Raw genomic sequence first — 22,110 nt, forward strand, 5'->3', positions numbered from 1 at the left:
GCACCGGAAGACAATAAGCAACGCTGCATTTCCTCCTTTGATGAATGTGTGCAGGCCTGAGATTTATGGCATTGTGTCTGTGGCAATATTATTTTTAGATGGGTTTGGGACACCGAGAGGCTAAACAAACAGTTGAAATAGAAGCCTAATCCTCATTTTTCCATGTGAAACAATAGCCTGAGTCTTAAATAAGGGGCTTGAGAGAGCCCATCCACACATGTGATGGTATGTGTGTGTGTTTGTGTGTGTGTGCGTGTGCGTGTGCGTGTGCGTGTGTGTGTGTGTGTGTGTGTAGATATATATGTGGATTTAAAGAGATGCAGTCAGACCTCTCCACTCTCCACTGCTGGCTAAGTGTGCAGCCTCTGGAGATGATGGGCATGAGCTGAAAGCTGCAAAGTGCCAACACCTCTTAAAAGTGACTCATCCAGAAAACTCCCTGGTCCGAGGATGTGAGCCGGTGCCAGGGCAGGCGTGATGCCAGGCGGGCAGCGGAAGATGGAGTGACCACAGAGCGGGGGAGGGGTGACATCACACCCGGAGATGTTGCTGCCACACACACACACACACACACACACACACACACACAGAGAAACATGCTAGCATGCAGGCACACACACACAGACACATACACACACACATCCAAAAGCACACACACAGCAGTAAAAGACAGTCACTCCCTTTATTTTCCTCAAGCATTCTACCTCTCGCTCTATACAGCTCAGGCATTATCTCTCTCTCACTCTCTCTCTTGCATTCTCTTACACTCTTTGTTTTGCTTGTTTTCCTCCTGCAATCTCTCTTCTCAAATACCTTTACCTGCCTTCTTCATTTGAATCTCTCTCCATCTCTCCTCTCTTGCTCTCTCATCATCTCTGTCTCTGCCTCTCTTGCTTCCTGTTGCACTTATGCACTTATAAACACAAACTCTTTTTCTAATCTCTCTCTCTCTCTTTATCATTTTCCTGCTTTCATTTCCTCTTTTTCCATCTACATCTGTTCCCTCTCCCCACCTTCCTCTCTCTCTCATCTCTCTTTTTATCTGCCCCCCCCATCTCTCCCCTGCGTTTACGTGTGAAGTGGGTGGTCTTCCTCTACGCGTGGAGCAAACAGCATACCGGTCACACTGGCACCACACGAGAGAAGACAGATGAGGAAATAGATCAGCCCTTTTCTACTGTGTTAGAAGTGCAGAGGCAGTAGCAGAACACTCTGTTGAGCCTCATTAACATTGGCACATGATTCGATTTGGAGAAAGGACGAGAGACAGTCTTGGAGGACGGAGAGATACCGACTCAGGGAATATCCTAAGATGACCCTCTTGTCAAGTACTCCATCTCCCTCCCTCAGTTCGGTTCTCTCAAGCTGCATGCCTTTCCTTATATTCCCCCCACGGTGCCTCCTCTGGCTAAAAAAACAACCCATTGTAATAGGAGACACTCTCTCTGCAATTTGCTGGCTAAGCTTTCTCTCTCTCACTCACTTTCCTGTCCCTCTCACTTGTTTTTACCTGAACTGCCAAACTAAGAGAACCTCCACTGGTGTTCTGAATGAGATCCTCCACAGATCACAGATCAATTATATAATTGCACATCTCAGCAGTTATTACAGACTCTGAGGAGCAGACATCTGCTCAGACTCCTGCACTGACACGTTTGTTCAGCTTGATCCAGAGGCAACACACTGTGATTAAAGTGCTTAACATGGCACAAATATGGTAGCTGTTTTGCAACTCTAAGTGAAGTTAGTTTAGCATGCATTTTGATATGGTAGTAAGGTATTAACACTAAATCTGAGTTGTTTTTAAAGGATTTGCCAACAGCGCAGCCGCAGTCAAACAAGTGTGAATCTGTCTTTACTTGCACATGCATCACTGTAACACCTGAAGTGTTCGTCCTTCATAAAACTGCCCAACGTAATGAATAAAATATGCATTTACCATGTGCTCCATGTTGGAAGACTGGGGGTACACCTGACCCCTGAGTTTGTTGTGCAGGTCCAGAATCGCTTGCATGTCGCTTTGACTGATGGCTCTCTTCCCGCGTTGTTTCGCCTGCCACCCGTCCCCGTCCTCATCCATGTACTTCTCCAACAAGGCGCTCAAGTCAGTTGAGTTGAGGAGAACCATGGACAACGCGGTCTGGGAAAGTATCAGGAGACAAACGCATCGAAGCCATTCGTGTGGTGAGCTTTTCATTTCTGCGTGAGGCCAGTAATTCCACGACTCTGTTGAACAAGAAGATGTAAGAGGTGTCAATCATTTGCATCAACTCTGGCACCAGGCGTGTTCCTGGTTATCTTTCAAAGTAACAATCTGGCGCCGAGGTATCCTCGACGTGGCACAAATATCTGCATTTAAGACTTCCTCCACATATTTCCCTAGTTAGTATTGAGACCAACACCAAACAAAACAAGACAAAACAGGTTCGAAAGTCGCGAGTATTTCTTGAGAATGACATGCAGGTGTTAAGCGCTACTACCACCGTATGGGGTGAGTTACGCATGCTTAGGATTTTGGTCATAATCCTATTTGGCACACACGTGCAGAAACTCAGTAGACTGAAGCTCAAAATAAACGAACTTAACGCTTTAAAGGTGGCTTGCTCGTGATCATTAGGCGTACTCTTACTTTGCTTCTATTCCGTGTCGCAGATCCAGTTCCCACCGGCAGACTTCAACTCATATGTATATCGTGAACTGCAAAGAAAGTCAATTTGCTAGTTCGACTACCTTGCAAACAGCGTGCGTTGCCCGGGGACTCGGTAGAGTACGTTCCGAAATGATGATACCAGTAAAGTGATGCTGAAGAGCCAGTTGCATGTGATGAAAAGTCAGAAATCCTGAGATGTTTCTGCGAGACGCTTTGTTTAAGCCTAATTCGATTTTTCAAAAGTGAAATTGGAAATGAGTTTAAAGTGCGCTGAAGGGCTGATTGAAAACTCTTGGGAGGACTAAACTGGGCTGGACGAATTCACCTAGACTCATTCAGCAAACCACAGAATATCACGTCTTATTTATCTAGTACTTCAGTGTAGTGACAAGTGACGTCTTAAAACCACACCTCTGACTACTATTGCTCCAGCCCATCTGTACCCAGAACCGTTCCAGTCTGGCCAATACTACAATACATCACCTATACAAAAGACCGTTACTTGAGGCCGCAGGAAGTGAAACGCTGGGTTGCTAACTGTGTGTATGTGTGTGTGTGTGTGTGTTTGTGCGCGCGCGCGCGCCTGTGCGCCAGTAGGGAATGGTTGTGTTTTTGCGCAAACGTCTCTCTCTCTCTCTCTCTCCCTTAATATACACACACCGCACTGACCACCTGTATAGTTAGGACAGAGTATGAGCGATTGTTTTATTCCGTAAGACCGTATATGTACCTCTCTAGTCTCTACTGAAACGTCTTGATTTCTTTCATTAAGACAAAACTGTTGTAGCCTGACGAGCCAGACCCACACCAAGATGCTGCAGCTAGGGTGCGTCTAGAATAAATTTCTAGGCTAAAACTGTTGATTACTGTCATCTTTTCTAGGCTATCCAACCCTGCGCCCATACCATAGGCTAGTAACGCAGCCTACCAGAAGACACGTTAGACTACTTAATCAGTGTTCTGTAATATATAATGGAATTGAAGCTGATTAATATTTGAGGTTATTTTTCATGTTTGTAATTTATTCATACCACAGAGTCGCCTGGGATATATACAATAAGACACCCCTCCCTAATCTTGAATATTTATCTAGTAATCTAGCCATAGGAACACATGAGAATTACTCTTAGGAAGAACAATTCCCACTCAACTCCTGAGTTTCCACAGAAATCAAAATGTTCACTCTTGCCAACATCATTACACGAAACACTAAACATTCATGCACTGGTTTTAAATGAACACGAGTGTATCTGTATTTGCTGTCATTACAAGTTGGAAACAACTCTGTTTTCTCTTCAATCATGCTCCACTGTACACACCAATAACAGACGAGGTGGAGCAGACGAAACAGCGGAGACTGCCGCTGGAGCTGGAACATGTGAGCGCACAGCTTGCAAGGGTCTGGTCTGGTGCTTCGGAATGACACATCGGCTGACCGGCCTGGCTACGGCGCAGTTCAGCCCCGTCTGTCCACGTTAGCACTTTCCACCCGCAAGTGTTTTTCCTCAGTCGCATTCGTCACTACAACTTCACTTTTCTGTTAATCCCTAAATGGACCTTCTATACCATTATGCACAGGGACCCACCGCATTCAGAAACCCTATTAAACCTGGGTTTACTGTCAGTTCGCTAGGTCACTGGCTGAAGCCTTTGACCACAACCATCACAGCAATGCGCAGCTTCGAGGCCACGGAGGACCCTCTGCTTAGAGCAGCTGAAAAAGCAAGGCCAGCGTTTTACTTTAGATTCCAGAGGAGGCTGACCAAGTAACAGTAATTCATACAACAGTGTAAGGATTTATCTACACGTCGACTGCTTTTTCTCATATTGTACAAATATTGAATCAGACACTTAAAACATGCGCTTATTTTTAACCTAACCACCTACACCGTGTTTTATAGTTGAAGCGAGTCTTGTTAAATTAGGGAATCTGGGGTTGTTTACTATGTGGGTCTGTAGCCTACTAAGCATGCACCAGCTCGTTGTGGGTTAAAAGAAAATATTTAGCGACCTCTCGGGTTTCTCTCCTCACGTGACTTACGATGTAGTGGATTTACATTAGCTTAAGTATGGCTGACATTACTTGACAAATGTCCGTTGTAGACTAGTGGCGCATGTTAAGATGGAGAGAATACCAATCGCTGTAATTTTAGGGACTCCCTTAGTTTTGTTTTCATTCATATACAGTGAGTCCATACAGAGCAAAGTTTCCCATTGCTCTCTCTCTCTCTCTCTCTCTCTCATGCACATAAAAACAAACTTGCGCGCGCACACACACACACTCGTGTGTACTTCCAAGGATGAATGCACCGGTTGAACTCAGTAGAAGTTTAATGTCAGTGCTTCAGTAGCACCCTCCATTGGTCGGTTTGCATAACTACAAATACTGGCTTTGCTCTCCCTTTGTGTTTTGCATCAATCATTATTGTTAAAATACATGTACTGCACACAATCATGAGACCTAGATATTTTTTATGACACGAATCTGTTTCCAGACTATCTTCAGAATATTTTTTATATCTATATGCAAATGATCGAATGCCAGTGAATATAATCTTCAATGGATTTGGCCCAGAAGACAGATCCACGCCAAATGTCGGAAGTTACGTGGATTCACAATCACGACTGATAGTTTTAAACATGTACCAGCAGATGGCAGTCTTATCCAGAAAACCACAAGCGACTGTCAAGATGCAGGTTTAAGCACGATTCTACATCTGCACAGGTTATGCTGTATCATAGCAACTCTGAACGTGTCAGTTATCACAAATGGTTATTTTCCCCTTCTGTCCTGTCTGTCTTTTCTGTCTGGTTCATGGAAAATTGAACAGCTGTGAAGACAATTGTACAATAATTTAATACATGTAGTTTTGAAATAAGATTGTTTCGGACACAGATCCATCATGGCAGGGGAAAAAAACACTTTAAAACTGTGCACGCAAAACTAGGTTAATGGAAATACTGATGCCTGCGTGGCAACAGGGTCAACCATGAGTCACTGAATATCCCATAGGAGGACAGAGATGACTTGGCCGTGGTCAACAGACACATCTGTGACAGGTTAATAAATAATAATGGTTTGTGAAAGTGACCCCACCAATAAACTGCAGCGCAAAGCTCAAAGGCCAGTGTTCATCTCTCCTCTGTGTGTCTGTGCATCCATCTCTCCCAGGAGTCAGACACAGCCTCTATTGTTAGCAATGATGGGGTCATTTGGGTCCATCGAACGAGCGCTGCTATCGAGAGGTGACTGGGTTTGTGTGTCACAAAAACAACCTCAGTGCCACTGGGTACATAAAGATTTAATATCAAAGACGGGAGTCACATGGACAAAGTATTTCTATCTCTCTCTCTCTCTATCTATCTCTTTTTTTCTGACCCTGAAGAGGACGTTTGAAATTCATGGGAAAGCCCGCCATCAGATTTTGTGTCACTTTTCTCCGTATAGTGTTTCTGTGCGGACATTGATCTTGGCCCGCAGCGATGCTCAGGGATGTGTGTGATGTGCTCCCAACATAAGCCCCCAGGCCTGTGAGGCCCCTCTCTCTCTCTCTCTCTCTGGGGGAGCACTGGTCCAACACAAAGAATACAGTAGGACATTCAAGGCAAACACAGGACACGGGTCACCCCTCTTCACCGTTTGTGTTCTTTAAGAACTCATTCAACACTGTTCTCCGAAATGACAGCCGTGAGCCTTTTGGCATGAATGACCTTCCTTTCCCCAAGCACAGAGACGATGTCTAGATTTTAACACATGATTACATTCATGTCAGGTCCAAGGAGGACATAGACTATACATTTCAACTTAGAGGTTTTCCAATTCCATCGAATGTCCTCAATAATACCTCCATAAAAATGACTGCCAGATTTTATATGTGTATACTGTGTTCTGTGGTATTTGAGGTGTATATTCAAACGCTTTGCACTGAATAGAATGAGTCGATTGAAAGACAGCCATCCCTGGCACCAAATTGTATTTTATTACACGCATGCTTTGTGAAATATCCTTTAGCTTACTGGGCCTTTGCCTCTCACTTCATCTTTATGGATCACATGAAATAGAACACATATGAAACTCATTCACAGTTACGTTACAAAACTGATGGGCTGACGTCGGTGAGTTATGAGGACGTTGACCCAACCAGACTGCATGCTGGGAATGAAAACAAGCATCCTGATAGCCCGGCTGATCTCTGCGCCTGTTTGGCATGTAGGGCTGTATGATTTTATTTCAGCGGAGGTGAGAGGGGCCTCTGGGTTGGTCGGTCAGTCCAGGGGGAGGTGGAAGCGAAGGGCCCCAGCAGATGCCCCTGCAGCCGCGGGCACCTCACCAGCGGAGGAGATTTACTGCCGTGAGAGCTTTCACATCTACGCGCCAACATCTGCAAAGATCTCAAAACACACCTCTAATCTGAAACATTAGCCTCTGTCTAACAGATGTGTAAACACACAGACACTCATACACACACACACACACACACACACACACACGGCAGGTACTCCCCTCTGACCCTCTCTTGAATCGGAGCAAGGAGAGGGGGCAGTTGTATTTTCAACACATTGACTTCTGTATGGGTGTTTGGCCAGCGAGGAAAGATTCACAGGTTTGTATGTGGTGGAGGTGATGGATGAGGAAGGGGAGTCTAACAGGTCAGTGGGAGAAGGCCCCAAACATACAGCAATATAGATGCACTGTCACACATAAGGACAGATCATATGGATCTGTAAATGCACAAACACAAACATATATTCACATAGAAACCTGCCCCAAAGGACGTTTACATTCATACATATGCACTCACACACACAAGAGCATACACATATAACCACAAGCATATACAGTACATAAGCATACTCATACATTCACATGTATGCACACACACACTTGGACATGCACAGAAAGACAGACATGCACATGCATTCAAACACACGTGTGTGTACAGTACACACTTACAAACAACCTCTGTCTTCCCCTCTCAGTCATTTGCTGCACCTGAAACAGCTGGCTGATTTGGCAGCAAGCAATGCACTGTGTGTGTGTGTATGAATGTGTGTGTGTTTACTGTAATTTTTTTGCCTTCCCTCTTGCACACTCGGCCTGGTGTCTCTCCATCCGGATGCTACAGTGCCGCCTCAGGCCTCCTCACCCTCCATTTACTGCGGCCTTTTTACCCAGCCATACCAAGCTTCACCTCCACACCGGCTGTGCAAGCTAATTTATGGCCGTGTTTTTCAGCTCCTATTTTGACTGGGCTTGCTTTGAATGTAGGGCTTCATTTTTTTTTACCAATCGTTTCATTTTGTTATTTTTTTTTTTTTTTTGTCTAACGACTAAGGGAGCGGAGAATTTCAGGGGAGGTTTTAAGGACAAAAAGTCCAGTCTGAACTTGAATACCTTCTGTCAGGCTGGGAAAGACGTTGGAATGAGGCAATGGTGTTGTGGTCTCTGCCGAAGAAGAGGAGGAAAGACAAGGACTTAGAGAATGCCTCAGCTGGACAAATGACTCCTCTGAGAGCGGACAAAAAAAGAGGGGACCAGGGGCCAAGTTTTCATTAGCAAGCTGGCCAAGGGCTCCTATACTTGTGGCCTTGAAGAGTCAAAAAAGTTTTTAATGGATTTGGCTCTGAGAGGTCCGACACTGTTACTGAAGTGGCTGGGCTTGGTGCAGCTTGCCCAGTCTCTCGCCCATCTCCTGAGTCAGCCGCCTGGCATTTAGTTGGATGAACCATGGCCTGTTTGGAAAAGCCCCACCAAAAAGCCGACACGCTCGAGTAATTAATCAGCCTTCCGTTTGATACTTGGAACACGGGAAGACTTACAGAAACAAATTGTCTGCCATCTCCACGTCAGACTGTAATTTAATAGTTGTAACAGTCACGGTTTATTTAATGAAGCATTAATTAGATGCTAATTAAGTTCAGACAAGCATTACATACTCAGAGATAATGTTGCAGCTCTTTAGCAGACTTTAAGCACTTTACCATAATTATACAACAACCATGCCAATACATATTTTATAGGTCCTTGAGGGGCTTCATATAGGCCTCCGACCAAAAGCAATGAATGGTACAGAATAGCTGATCCCCATTTTTGCTGTGTGGGGTTTTCATATGGAGAACTGAGTGTTTGGATTGAGCAATGTAACCTACAAAGCGGAAACGAGCCTATAACATGTAGGCTCAGATTAAAGCTTTTTATTTTCAGAGGGTCCCGCTGATTGATGTCTTCAGAGTTTGCTCGGAGAGTAAGTGCATCCGCAGCCGAGATGCTCCCACCCAGGTGACTGATGGAGCCGAGCTGAAGAGGAGAAATAGAAAAGCCATCATTTGAACTGGCCGGTGCTGTGGATTTAGTGCTGAAGGACAGCATTTTTAGTGTGCCTGTGCCCCTGCTAATGCTAATTCAGCTGGTCTGCATTCCGCGTCGTTTCCAAGGAGTATGATGGTCCGCTAGTCGTGGTATGGTGCTGGCGGAGGGCCAGCCTCGAGCTCTGTACGCCTCCCAGCTGGGCGCCTGCAGAGGAATTGCAGTGTCTGTCCAACAGATCAAAACATTTATGGCATCAGATTTCTTCCTCTGCTCTCTGCGTACTTCCCCCCTGTCTGAGGCATGGTGGCGCTGAGAGACAAAGCTGCTCTACTCTCTCTCTCTTTCTGTGTCTCTGCTGCATGGGAGAGTGTGTGTGTTTCATTTTGACTGCTCTCACAGCTTTCATGCAGTATGGCATTGCTCAGCTATTTCTGTGTGTATATGTGTGCATTTGTGTGTGTATGTGTGTACCTTTGTGTGTGTGTGTAGAGTATGTTTCACTCTGCATATTCACACAGGTTCCCTGCAGTGTGGTACGACAGACTTGAGTGTATGGTGTGTGTGTAGTGTGTTTCATTTTGCACCCTCTCACAGGGTTCAGTGGTTTCACAAGGCACCCTTGAGCTCAGCAGATATTGCTGCAATGTATTGCTTGCAAAAGTTTATGTGGACATGGGTCGATGGGGCCAAAGTCAATGTTCGCTTAATAAGATTCAATTGTGGCCCGTGTTTTGATATCAGGGATGTGGTCTTGCAATGGCAGTGTTTAATTGAATAGGAAAACATGGCATCAAAGGGAGCGGATGAGAGTGGGATTCTCAGCAGATCCCATAATTATTATCAGATCTGCTCGATGCTGGAAGAGAAGAGAAAAGAGGAGAAGAGAAAGAGGGAAAGGGAGGGAAAAAAGAGAGAAATGCAGGACACAGCCATCCGCCAGCCCACCACCACAACAGGCCTCACTGAAGCGCAATGTTTTCTTTTTATTATTAAAGTATAAAATACAACAGCAAGCACATTTCATTGAACATCATAAATACAAAAAAAGGAACTTAAATACAGTCAGTGCTAATAAAATAATATTTTTGCTCTGGACACAAATAAGACCCTATAGTCTTATTTTTTGCCTCTTCTAGATGATTTGGTTCTTTATACTCCTTTGCTTTCAGAGAACTGGACTCAGCGGTTCCAAGGACCGCCTCTGGAGCTGCTTGTCACAACCTGACTCAGCTGAGGAGACCCCCAGCCCAATAGCTAAATGTGTGCTTTCTTCAAACATCAAAATCTCAGTGGAGTCTACTGCAATGGTGGTGGCCAGTAAATTAAAAAGAAACACTGAAGTAAACACTTCATTGAAAGATTTACATGTGTCATCACATATAAATCACAATACTTCCATTACAATATACAGTACATACACACTATAGTTATTTACAGTTTATGCCAGAAAATAAAATATCTTAAATTACAAAATGATATGAAATGATACAAAATGAAGACATATTATGTATAAGTGATCTATGTACATTAGGCAAGTATGTAAATATTTTGATTATTTGGACATATACTTAAGAACCCTTAAGGTGCACTGAGGTCTCCAAAAAAATAATTTTACACTAATATCTGTGCTTCACCCCTTACAATAGTTTATGCCCCTATATTTATACCTCTTTCCACACCATCTTATGAAATACATACGGCATTAATACACAACATGTTACTATAGGCACACTAAGGGAGAATTGCTATGCTTGTATCAAAATAAGAAACCTACACAATGTCATATATGTGCATAAATAAGCGGTCAGAACTGGATCATGAACAAATATGCAACCCAAAGATGCTTTATATCATATGAGTAGAGTAGAGTAGCTGTGAAACACATGAATCGCAACTTCACATTGCTAGGAAGCAGGACCGCTGTGGTATGAGTACTATCAAGACAGAAGCTGACCTGGGGACAGACCTGGGCTGCATTTGGGACCATCTGTGTGTTCAAATTCAGCAAATGTTCAAAGCAAAATGGTCTAAGTTCATGTTTTAACTTCTGAATCAAAATGTTGTTGTCTAAACATTCCAATTTGTTCGATGTAAATTGTAATCTTTAGGCCAAGGTCCAGGTTTGGCTGGTGTGAACAGACGTTTAGAGTGTATGTTCGCAAATGTTTGCAGCGAACCTAATGAAAAACTGTTTACGAAACATTTGCCTTTGTTTGCTGTTTTGAACGCACCTCTGGGCGCAGACCTGGCCTGGATTTGAGCTGGACCTGGCTCTCATCTGAGCCAGAACCTCACCAGAATCAACTTCCAACTTGATAGGGTTGTACTGTCTGATTGCAGCTTCACTTTCTCCGAAGGTGTCTTCTCTTAAGCCAAAAATACCCCTTGGAAGACTAATACACAACCAAACCAAATTTGCAGGTTAACCTAAGCTAATTGCATTTGGAACCATGAATGATTGCTCTCTGATCCTGGATGCATGAGGCACTTTGAGAGAGAACAAGGCTGCACTGTGTCCTCTTCTGCCCCTCAACTATCCCAACCCCCACCCCCACCCCTATCCCACCCCTCCTCTGACACACTTGCCCTGGACTGAAAAACATCTTAAGACCATCTTGCAAGTCTGGAGGTTGGTTGAGAAAAATGCACAGTCGTTTGAGTGCACCTTCCCATAGCACCAGTTTACGGTTGAAGAGTTAGCAGCAACTGTGTTTTGATACTAAAAAATCAGCACCATTTCAATGTAATTACTGTAGAACATACATTACCTATTATCATGGTGAAGGCAACATATGTCTATAAAAAAGCAATACCTGACACACAAAAACTAAAGTTAAAACAAAAAATATTCATATACATTTTTTTTTTATCTTTCAATGCAAATACCTGTTGCCTTACAACTTAGGGTCATATTTTAAATAGGCCCACATATACAGACAAGAATACCTCCAGGAATGCTGTGCAAATCCTTGAGAGAAAAGTCTCTGGGACAGGGACGGGGAAGGAGGGCTGGAGGGATGTTTGTGTGTGCTTCCCTGCTGGTGTTTATTTAAACCAGTGCAGATAGTTGGAGTTCACAGCAGGAAAACACATGTTGTTGCTGCACGAGCCTCCATAGCTGGGAGGACACATGGAGCAGGGCACGCCCACTTTGTAAGGGGCCTCCCCAATCCAGTTCCCTCTGTGACAGAACAAAAAAGTCAAGAGACAGTTAATGTCAGGACATGGAAACACAGACTCAGAGGAAAGACTGAGCAGGTGTCATATTCAAGGCCAAGAACAGATTTCCCTAAGCTGGATATTGATTCTTGCCTAAGTCATCGGCAGAGTCTCTCCCTACCTGGGAATCACAATTAAACAGCAAGAAGCACTAGTTTAACGCTAATTTTTATATGGGTTAATGAAAATGAGATAGCCTATATATAACTCTCCACGCTCTCTCAGAACGAGATTAAACCATTATGGTCATGAGCCAGCCATGGAATGCCCAGGACATGAAGTGTAGAGCTTTGATTTGAGGATTAGCCGCAGGATTCCTCTGAAATTCCGAGAGTTGCTCTCGGCCGGAAAGGTGCTTGTGTGCACTGTTTTTAGAGGCTGGGGGTCACCGAAGCCTTTGAAGTGAAGGCTACCGTGTGCATTCGTGCTTACTCTTTCTTCACACGAGAGTGACATATTGCACCAAGAAGACACTATGACTATGTGTTTTGAAGTATCACCTCTTGGCCTGCTGCGCAGTCTTGACTTAACTGAACCGTACGTGAACGGGCATTTGTCCATGTAAGATCAAACGCTGCATTCGCTGCAATACACAGAGAGTAGTGTGCAAGGACAACACAGCAGTATACTTACTTTGGAGAATAGTTGCACACAAGGTATGTTGCCCTCTTCCACACCGACCCCCACACATTCATATTGTGGCAGGTACTGATAGCACAGCCTACTTTGTTTGATGTGGCCCACACCATCTACAAGAAAGAAAATAATAGCTTATATTAATGCTGATCTGTTTGTGTGTGTGTGGTCCTACATGCATGTTTGTGTGTGTGTGTGTGCAGTATGTAGAGCAACATTCCGTCTTACCTGTGTATAGTGTGTGCACATGGGTCCATAGCACTTCAGAGGGCACCGAGGGTTGCAGTCACGCGGGTAGGGAAAAGAGTAGTCTTTCACCTCATCATACCAAGGCTTCACTAGCTGAAGGATGGATCTGTAACTGCGATTAATACACAAGAACTCTTTTTACACACAATCCTAGGTATCAAATAATTTATTCAAGGTCATTCAAGTAATATTATTTTCAGTATTGACTTTCATAACCTATGTTATAAGAAAGGGGGGCATTCTATAATCAAGTCTTTTCAGGTCTTAAAACAACCGATATAGGTTCTGCTCTTCAAAGTTCCAACATCTAAGAACTCTCTGATGAAGGAATCTTGGACACTTAAATTTATAGCGCTTTTTAAACTGCGGGAAACCTTTTTTCAAGACTCTGAAGTCACTTGTTGCCATTTAACAGATCTTCATGATGGGAAAATAAAGACTTCTGCGTAGTACATTAGGCTTTTAACAGAAAAGAATGTGTGTTGTACGAGGCACTGATACATACCGACCCGTCCGGACAGAGAGGTTCTGACCCAGAAATCGGAGTAGACTCCGGGGTCCGTGTTCCCACAAACAAGTAGCAGCCCAGTCCTCCGCGGTTTTGGCCAGGGTTTCATCCCAGACCTACGAAAAAAAGGAAAGAGAAACAAGAGAAGGGGGAAAAAAAGAGAAGCATCACTGAATATGCATTGTGGCTGCATCTTAATCTGAGCAAGAGCAGTTTCTGCTGCTCCACTTCTGGCTCCACACAGCTGCATGAACTGGTTGAACCCAGACATACGGACAGCAGAGTAGTGGCAGGCATCACAACATCAAAGGGGACCAACATGGACCCACAGCAGCTGATGAAATAAACCAGCCACATCAGGTGCTGATAGGGGCAAAGTAGCACCCAAACATTTGTAGTGCTTGTATTTGTATTCTCAATCCTGGATGTGTGTGAGGTGAAAGACGCCTCCGTTTGCCAGAGCATTGGGCGTGCCAGAAACACTCGAGTGTGATCCAGCGGCCGTGCAGCATAGCACAGCGGAGCGGAGAGTGACCACTTTGGGACTTGGCGGGTGATCTGCCTCGCCCAGCAGATGACCTCATAGAGCCAAGGACTCAGCACCAGACCTGGCACGGATCTGGCCCAGGTCTGGCAAACTCACTCTGAGCCAGGTGCAGGCCAGTGTCTACATTGCAGTGTCTTGATCTCTAATCGTTCTTAAAGCATGCAGCTCGTGACTCAGTTTCCATTTCGTGAAAGGCTGTTGATATTGTTGCAGGCAATCAAATTACATCACATCATTCCATGCTTCTGAACCACCATATTGGCTGACAATATGACAAAATTAAATCTTAGACTTCTCCTTTAAACCAATCACAAGCTCCAGTGTCTAAATTAATCTAATTATGCACTTCATCAATAAAGTATCTCCGTCATGCTACAAAGGGGCATAAGGTATAAGGACTTATAATAATACAGTCCACATCCAATCCACATCTTGCATCACAAATTACTACACTGATGTCTAATGGGGTTCGGCCTCAAGCTCCGCCCTATGGCTGACTTGGTGTCTACTTCAAAGGCACGTGTAGACCAGTGCAGAGGGTTCCGCGCCAGTTTGGCATGGTTCCTGGCTTGGGATGGATAACCCCTGCGGTCAAGGCACTACTTTGGTGGTCCACCACCAATCAAATCTGTTCAGCAGTTGGTAAAGCCAAATGGTCAAGCACAGTGACATTTGTCATGTCCACACTCTATGGCTAACCCCCATTCACACACAATTATGTAAGAGTAGTCTGTGGTTTGAGTTACCTCACCAACTTCATCACAGACAACTTTCTTACTGGCAAAATAAGTATACACTGCATGCACTTGTTTAATCAATTCAATATGGGAATACTTCTCAGAAAAGTCCAAACTCTTAGTCGTAAATTTGGTAAAATTAGTTAATTCGTAAAAATAAAAATTGGTAATGAAAATGAAAGACTTACCATATACTCCATGTTCGACGCCGGAGGGAACACTTTCCCTCTAACTTTATTATGGTAATCGAGAATTGCAAGCATGTCGTTTTGGGAGATGAAGCGCTTCCGTCTGGTTTTCGGCAGGCTCGCAGTCTCAACTCGATAATTGATGTCTGAGCCAATATCTGTAAAATTAGTGACTGGCAACGTTGAGGACGGTGAGGGCTTGTAGGCAGCCAACGCACTTGCTCCGCATGATATGCACAACAGCAGAATATCGATGGCAAAGCAGTTTTCATTCATGATTGGTTCCTGAAGATATCAGCTTTATATTCCGTTGGGATGTGTCTGAAAAGTAAAAAAAATCAAATTATGAAATATCTTTGCAGAATATGTAATATCCTTGCCTTCCCATTCTGGAAAAGTAAAGTAAAAACACTGGCATTATCTATCAGTAAACATACTTCATGTGTCCTTAACACATCCCTACCTTCTGTTGTGGTCAGTCAAGATACTGTGCAGCAATAGATTCACAAAGTGATATCTCCAAAGTCGGATATGTTCTTTGAGATAGCGCGAACGATGGTCTGTAGGCGTCTTATGTTACTCCAAGCAAACAGGGAAGAACTCAGTTAGCAGACGGAGTCGCTGCTTTATATACCGCAGAAGTACCGGTGCAGGAAGTGTTGTGGCTTTGAAGGTGTGCTGGATCCCTCCTCTCCCCCCGTCACCTGAAACGAAACATCATTTGGAGACGGGGTGTTTAGTTACTTTTATTCCTCTTCTTGGCGCAGCTCGCCTGACCAAATCAAAACATCGGTTTTTCGTTTGTGCAGCTGGCGAAGAGTGAAAGCAAAACATATGATAAGACGAATACGCATTACAGATCAGTGCGTGTAGGCTATGGACTGAGAGATGCATGCCAGGACTGATAATCGTCAGTAAATACAAGGCATTCTGGTGAAAAGTTTGTTTCACACTGAAATAACACAGCTGGTACAACAACATTGAATTGGAGAGTAATATTTTGTTTGTTGTTATCTGTTTGTTATAACTTTTAATATGTATAAGGTATCGGAAAATAAACCAATACATTTGAAATCACCATAACATCAGAAAATATTTATTAAGTACCCTTAAGATACTTTTACAAGTTTAAAGTATTTTCTTTTTCTTTCATAGTGCTGTTATCCACATTGAGATCATCAAAGCTCCTTGCACAGTATAGCATTATATGTCATCTCCCATAATCCATACCATGGTGTACTTGACTGCATGCTGTTCAGTGACATCAAACCACAGTGCGCGTAATACGTCACCTGCAGCGGTCAAGCAGTCAGAACATACACACATAAACACAAGAGGGAAATCCAGTAGTTTTATGGCTGGGAGTTAGCACAGGGTTGGTTCACTGTGTTTGTTTTTCTCGATTGCATGTATCACACTTTAAAGACTGCACTTGCTCAGTGTTAGCTAGCACCCACTGCTCCCCTGTGCCAGAGCTTCCAAGCGTTGCCAAGACTGGAGTCCCTTCAGCAAGTCATCATTTTCTTTGGCATCCACTGAACAAATTAAAGCAATGTGACGCAGGAACCATTTTCTTCAGCCCCCACCCCCCCTCCCCCCTCCTCCTCGAAAACACTTTCTTTCTCCCCAACTTTCTTGGAAGTGGGGAACCTCGCTGACCCAAACTCCTGGAATGGTGACGCTACAGTGAAAGGCAATCATTCCTCATGTTGTGAGTGAGGTTGGTGGTGGTGTGTTGATGGGAAACATCTTGACCGATGTCCCCAGCTGATTTTAAAGACCATTTGCTGTTCGACACACTCCATTTGTCGGGAGAGTATAAATTACTCTCAGTGTATGGGCAGAGATTCATGCAATGTTTGGGTTCAGTGGTTTGAATATCACAGGTCTAACATGCTCTTCAATGAAACTGCCCTGAAACGTCAAGCCCTTATGGTTTAAAAGCTCGAAGTGCCAGCAGGCTGTAGTTTTTGCTGCAGTGGAGCAGAGAGTTATTGTGTTAAAAGCTGATTTAGCGTGCGCGCGAGGCTTCACAGTGTGTTTGTGACCACAGTTTTCAGCACCCTGCAAGTTCTCTGTTTCAGATGTTCCCAGTGTGAGCAAGAATTGGAATGGGAGGGACGAGGAGCCGTGAGCTCTGTCTTCAGTCAAGAGGGGTACTAAGAGGGATGAAAGTATGGACGTATCTCTATTGTTGCATCTTTTCAGGTGATAGGTAATCAGATACAGTATGATACACACGCACGCACACACACTTGCACACAGACATACACACACAAACACACACATTAAAAAACAATAAAGAAAAATAGTGACAGAGACAAATAGTAAGCCACAGAAACAAAGACAGAAAGTAAACTAACAAAAGAAAGAAAGACAGAGAGAGAGATCCTCATTTAATTCATTTCAGTTGTGACGGGCTCCTGCAAGAGCTCGTGTAATTCAGCCAGTACAAAATGCTTGCCAGAGGCTCATCTCAACGGTCAAGTGTCCTTTCGAAGCCTGTGGTTTTCAACTGCTGCTGTCAGGACTTGGCACAGTGCTCATGAATCCAAGGAGTGAAACACAGATTCGAAGAGCTCTAAAGATGCCCAGGGAACAGGGGGCTTAAGTCCTCTCTGGACACGCACTTATGGACTGATTAAACTAAGCCCACATATTTTATGTCTCTGATGTCAAAACACACACATACACATGCACACAGAAAAACATACACAAATGCATACATACACACACACACATACAGACAGTCCCCCACACACACGCGGACACATATGCAGATATACAAACATACCACATACACAAAGAGAGAGAGAGAGAGAGAGAGAGAGAGCAGATCTTTAAGAAATAAAATACTTTAGTCAGAAAGAAAGAACACAGTCCCCTATAATTACTTACTTGGAAGAGAACATATATTATCAAATTAGCAGGAGCCTAATCAGTCGCTGTTTGGTGAAAGGGGCAAACAGAGGCCTCAAGCCCTCTGCTCTGTTTTGGAAAAGCATTCTTCCTCAGATGGAACATTTATTTACTTGCGATACATTTGTTCCAAGCCTCTCCCCTTTCTCTCCCCCTCTGTCCCCCTCTCCTTGGCCTCCCGATAGCCCTGGCCGTGCCAGCGCTGTTAGACGCAACAGAAAGTGCACATCGCGAGCGGCGAGTGCTTGCCGTGTCCATCACCTTTGCAATCAGACACAAGCTCACAGCTGCAACGACTCCACCCTGGACTTCGGTTACCAAGTTGGCAGCACTCCCGTCCAGGAAAACCACTTAGGTATACTAGTGTGTGTGTGTATGTGTGTGTGTGTTTTCAAGCAGGAACTTCATGAGTATGTGTGTGTGTGTGTGTGTGTGTGTGTGTTTGAGGGTCTGTTTCTCTCTGCATCTCTATTTCTCTCCTCTCTTTCATTCACTGCCTCTCTGAACCCCCCCTCCCCTCTGGTGGTGTGTGTGTGTGTGTGTGTGTGTGTGTGTTGGGTGTGTGTTGGGTGTGTGAAGACAAGAAGATTTTTCAGCTCTTCTCATTCCTGAGTTTGTCAAAGAAAAGCTAACCCGTACACAACCCCAACCAAACTTAAAGAATCCCCCAAGTATTGTCTAGTATCTAGACATAGCTCTATGGTCCTCACTGTCAGAGGAGTTTCCAGTAGCCCCGGTTAAATAAATGTTACAGAATAACAACTTTAATAGTAGATTTTATTAAAACATTTATGTGAAAACAGCTGGTTAAAATATGTTGTATGGATAGTATATTACAGCACCAAATTACATTCATTCAAGGTCATCCACTGTGACTGGAATGAAACTGAGGTTTCCCTATCACATGTGAGTGTTAACAGCTAAAGTTCAGCTTGGGGTTTAGTAGTCCAGTTCTTCCAGAAGTCTGTGGGCTCTTTTCAGAGAGGAAAAAAGTGTGTGATAAATCATGACCTATTTATCTTGTCTTATCCAGATGGAAATATTTGTTGTAACAACAGCAACTGGGTTTTTACCAGCCTTGCTCAAGCCTTTCATCTGTTAATAAGCTGTTTATCCGTGAAGTCAATGCGAAATAGATGAATATTTCACGGAACACAAACATCATTCTCCCATATGAGGTCTTTAGCACATGTGATCTCTTTTTCCTTAGATGTTGAGAGAAAAAAATAGATGTTTATCTTGCTGATTTTCAACTCTGTCATCTGCACACAGCCTTGTTGTCCTTACATATTCCGTAAGGTTAACTTAACGTAGTGTGTTGAAGGACTGTCACACTAACAGGCTGTGTGAGGTGGAATGTTTACTGACTTTGTTGTCTGGGCAAAAGAGTGGTATGATCGTATCCTTGTACAGTCTGCACACTCAACAACCCCGTCAGAGACTTTACTCTTGAGTCTTGTCGTCTGTCAAGTGCACAAAACAAAGGAAAAGCCCTGTGAGACAAGCTCAAGAGTAAACAGTCCACCACAAAGGCCTTTGCTATCGAAACCGTGGTGCAGTCTCTGGAATTCACATAACCTCTGCCATCTTTGGTACGGATGATGCCAATTTTAGTGAACATGTTAAAATAATACCCTTGTGTATGTTACATTATTGACAAGGACACAGGGACAACAAGGCTACAAGGACAACATAGAAATTCATGAAGAAAATTCATGAAGAACATCATAAAGGGCTCATGTAACCTTTTCTTGCTCACATTTCACAAGATACATTTGGGGAATCAGTGCTCCGAATCTATAACTGCCTCTATTTACAATGCGCAAAATGTCTGTCCTTTTAAACACTCACTCATCTATGAGACATTCTCAACCATCTTTGATGCTCTGGCCTCTAAAGGACGAACAGGCAAAGGGTTGCGGTTACGGACAGACATTTCACAAGAAGTTCTGATGTAAACCTCGAAGAAACACGCAAACATGAAAACTTTCAGGGTGTCTAAAGCTAACTGTGGGGGCAGGGTTTACGATGCTGTTTTATGACGACAGCTTTAAAGTCCACAAACAAATATTTATCTATTCTAGATTTAAATCAGGTGGTTTATGATGGCATTCTTCTAACTTCTGCCCTGTCAGGCATTCTCCAACGAACAAATACAACTCCATAATCCAATCAAATCCACAGGATCAAAATATCTCTTGATGTACATGAGGAATCCTCGCCTCACTGAACTGCTTTGATGTCATGTGTCCACCCCTCTTCCATATAAGTGCGGTTTCTAACCCGGTGGCTGGCAAGGCTTTGCTGGGCTGTGCCCTTCGCACTTAAGGTCAGCGCCAACCTGTGAGTTCCCCGGTAAACCCGGCGGTAAGCGCAGCCAGTGGGGGAGAAGCATGAGCAGAGCAGAGCATAGCAGAGCAGGGGCCACAGGCTGTCTAGACAGCAGATGAAGGATGGGTGGACGGGGCTTGGCAGATCGGCAGGCAGGTCTGCGGCTGTGGCCACCTCTCTGGGTTTCGCTCCTCTGCTCAGCTGTGCAGGCTGGCTGTGTATATAAATGGTTTCAGCCCATGAAAGTGTCCATGTACCTTTGCTATGGAGAGAGAAAAGCCAATGGAGTGTGTTTGTAGTATCATGCCAAAGAGTTTTCAGACTTTGCCAAGAAGACCATGGTATTTCTTTAAAAAGAGTAGGGGGGAAGTCTGCTGTTCTTTGGCATTTTAAGTGTTGATTGGCTGTAAAGTTGTATGTATTCCCGTTTTCAGTTTGGTAGAATTACTCTTAAATGAAGAAAGGAAACCAACTAGTTTCTACATCACTTTCTCAGTTTGCAATAAGAAGCACATAAAGTCTTCTTAGCCGTGTGGCATAGAGCATTAGCCTGGTCCTTACCGCCTGTGACTACCTTTCTCTTCGTCATACAGTCTGGCACAATGTAATAATAATCTGTCTCTGTAATGGGCGGATGCTTATTTTGAGATTTAAAATCATTGGAGTTCCCTTAAAGGAGAATTCCGGTGTGATTTTGACCTAAAGTGTGTTGAAACATGATACAGAGTGTGAACGTATGTCTCATAGCTCATCTCGGCTTGTCCCCTGCACTCAGAAATCTGGCGCTAGTTAGCTAATGCTACTAACCGTTTTGGTAACGCTTTAGAATAACATGTGCTTATTAGGTATTAACAGTGCATAATAAGCAGTTAACAATTACTAACAGTTAGTTAACTGTTGTTATCCTTTAATAACATTAACTAACTGTTAACATGCAGCTTGTAAGTGTTAATAAGCAGCTCATTGTAATAACAATGAGCCCAGCTCGGCCACAGGCTAGCCTCAGTCTGTCAAACACAAACACGGAGTGGTTTACCTTAAGCCCAGCTCGCTAACCGCTAGTCCCAGTCAAGCACAATCACAGCAGCCTTGCCTTGAGCCCCGCTCGGTAACCGGCTAGCTCACGTCAAGACACACCGCCTCGCCTTGAGCCCCGCTCGGTAGGCTAGCTAGTAGCTAACATTTCATTCCTTAAGTAGGCCTAACATTGTCGCATTGATTTCATAAAGGTAATTTGAGAGTAGGGGGGAGAATATTGAGCAGCAAACGTTTATTTGAAAACATGATAAGTACTGATGCATGTAGTACACTTGTGCGCTTAGGTTTAGTTATCATCATCTGATAAATCAAACTTTTCCCAAAGCCAGTTGGAAGGAGAGTTATATGACGTCCTTGCCATTTATAAAATTGACAAGACAAGCCTCTTGTTCCTGCTTTAATTGCGTGATGTCCTCGAGAGTTGAGACAACTTCGCGGATAGCTTCTAGCGTCTCTTCCTCCGTCGCCATTGTTGCTATGCTGTTGAACTACAAGCTTTGCTGGACTACAAGCAACTCGGCAGGCAAGTTCCGCGTCATCACTCAACTGTTCGCTGAATGGCTCGGCTACATGCGAGCCGTATAATGTGGGTTGGGCCAGACTACGTGCGAGACCTAAATCAAATTTAGGGCGGAAGTACGTAGGATGGTAACGACCAGGCTAATAGAGCATTGTCCTGCTGGGAGAAAACAATCCTGAGAGTTTGGGAACATTGTCAGAGCAGAAGGAAGCACGTTTTCTTCCAGGATAACCTTGTACGTGGCTTGATTCATGTGTC

General features: G+C 44.0%; 2 protein-coding genes across 3 annotated transcripts in view; both read right to left on the minus strand.

Moving 5' to 3' along the window:
* crispld1a (cysteine-rich secretory protein LCCL domain containing 1a) overlaps positions 1–3,007 on the minus strand; it is a 21,008-nt gene extending 18,001 nt beyond the window's left edge. The window contains exons 1-2 of one of the 2 annotated variants that reach the window (XM_076291355.1): positions 2,731–3,007; positions 1,940–2,226 (exon numbers count right to left, since the gene is read on the minus strand). In XM_076291355.1, the coding sequence (XP_076147470.1) occupies positions 1,940–2,197 (258 nt within the window). In that variant the 5' untranslated portion in view covers positions 2,198–2,226; positions 2,731–3,007. Of the gene's footprint in view, positions 1–1,939; positions 2,227–2,629 lie in introns of both variants that reach the window. The other variant, XM_076291354.1, reaches the window with a different exon arrangement.
* Positions 3,008–11,562: 8,555 nt separating this feature from the next.
* pi15a (peptidase inhibitor 15a) lies at positions 11,563–15,621 on the minus strand. Its single transcript, XM_076291356.1, has 6 exons — positions 15,508–15,621; positions 15,045–15,365; positions 13,570–13,688; positions 13,044–13,176; positions 12,813–12,928; positions 11,563–12,141 (listed from the first exon to the last, which is right to left on the minus strand). Exons 2-6 carry the CDS (start codon positions 15,318–15,320, stop codon positions 12,006–12,008), a joined length of 780 nt encoding a protein of 259 aa, XP_076147471.1. The 5' UTR covers positions 15,321–15,365; positions 15,508–15,621; the 3' UTR covers positions 11,563–12,005.
* Between the last annotated feature and the right edge of the window lie 6,489 nt (positions 15,622–22,110).

This window comes from Alosa pseudoharengus, unplaced genomic scaffold, assembly GCF_046254945.1.
Source record: "Alosa pseudoharengus isolate Yale_2024_CS ecotype anadromous, Long Island Sound unplaced genomic scaffold, YU_APseudo_1.1 YU_APseudo_1.1_scf_18, whole genome shotgun sequence".
NCBI classification, from domain to species: Eukaryota; Metazoa; Chordata; class Actinopteri; order Clupeiformes; family Clupeidae; genus Alosa; species Alosa pseudoharengus.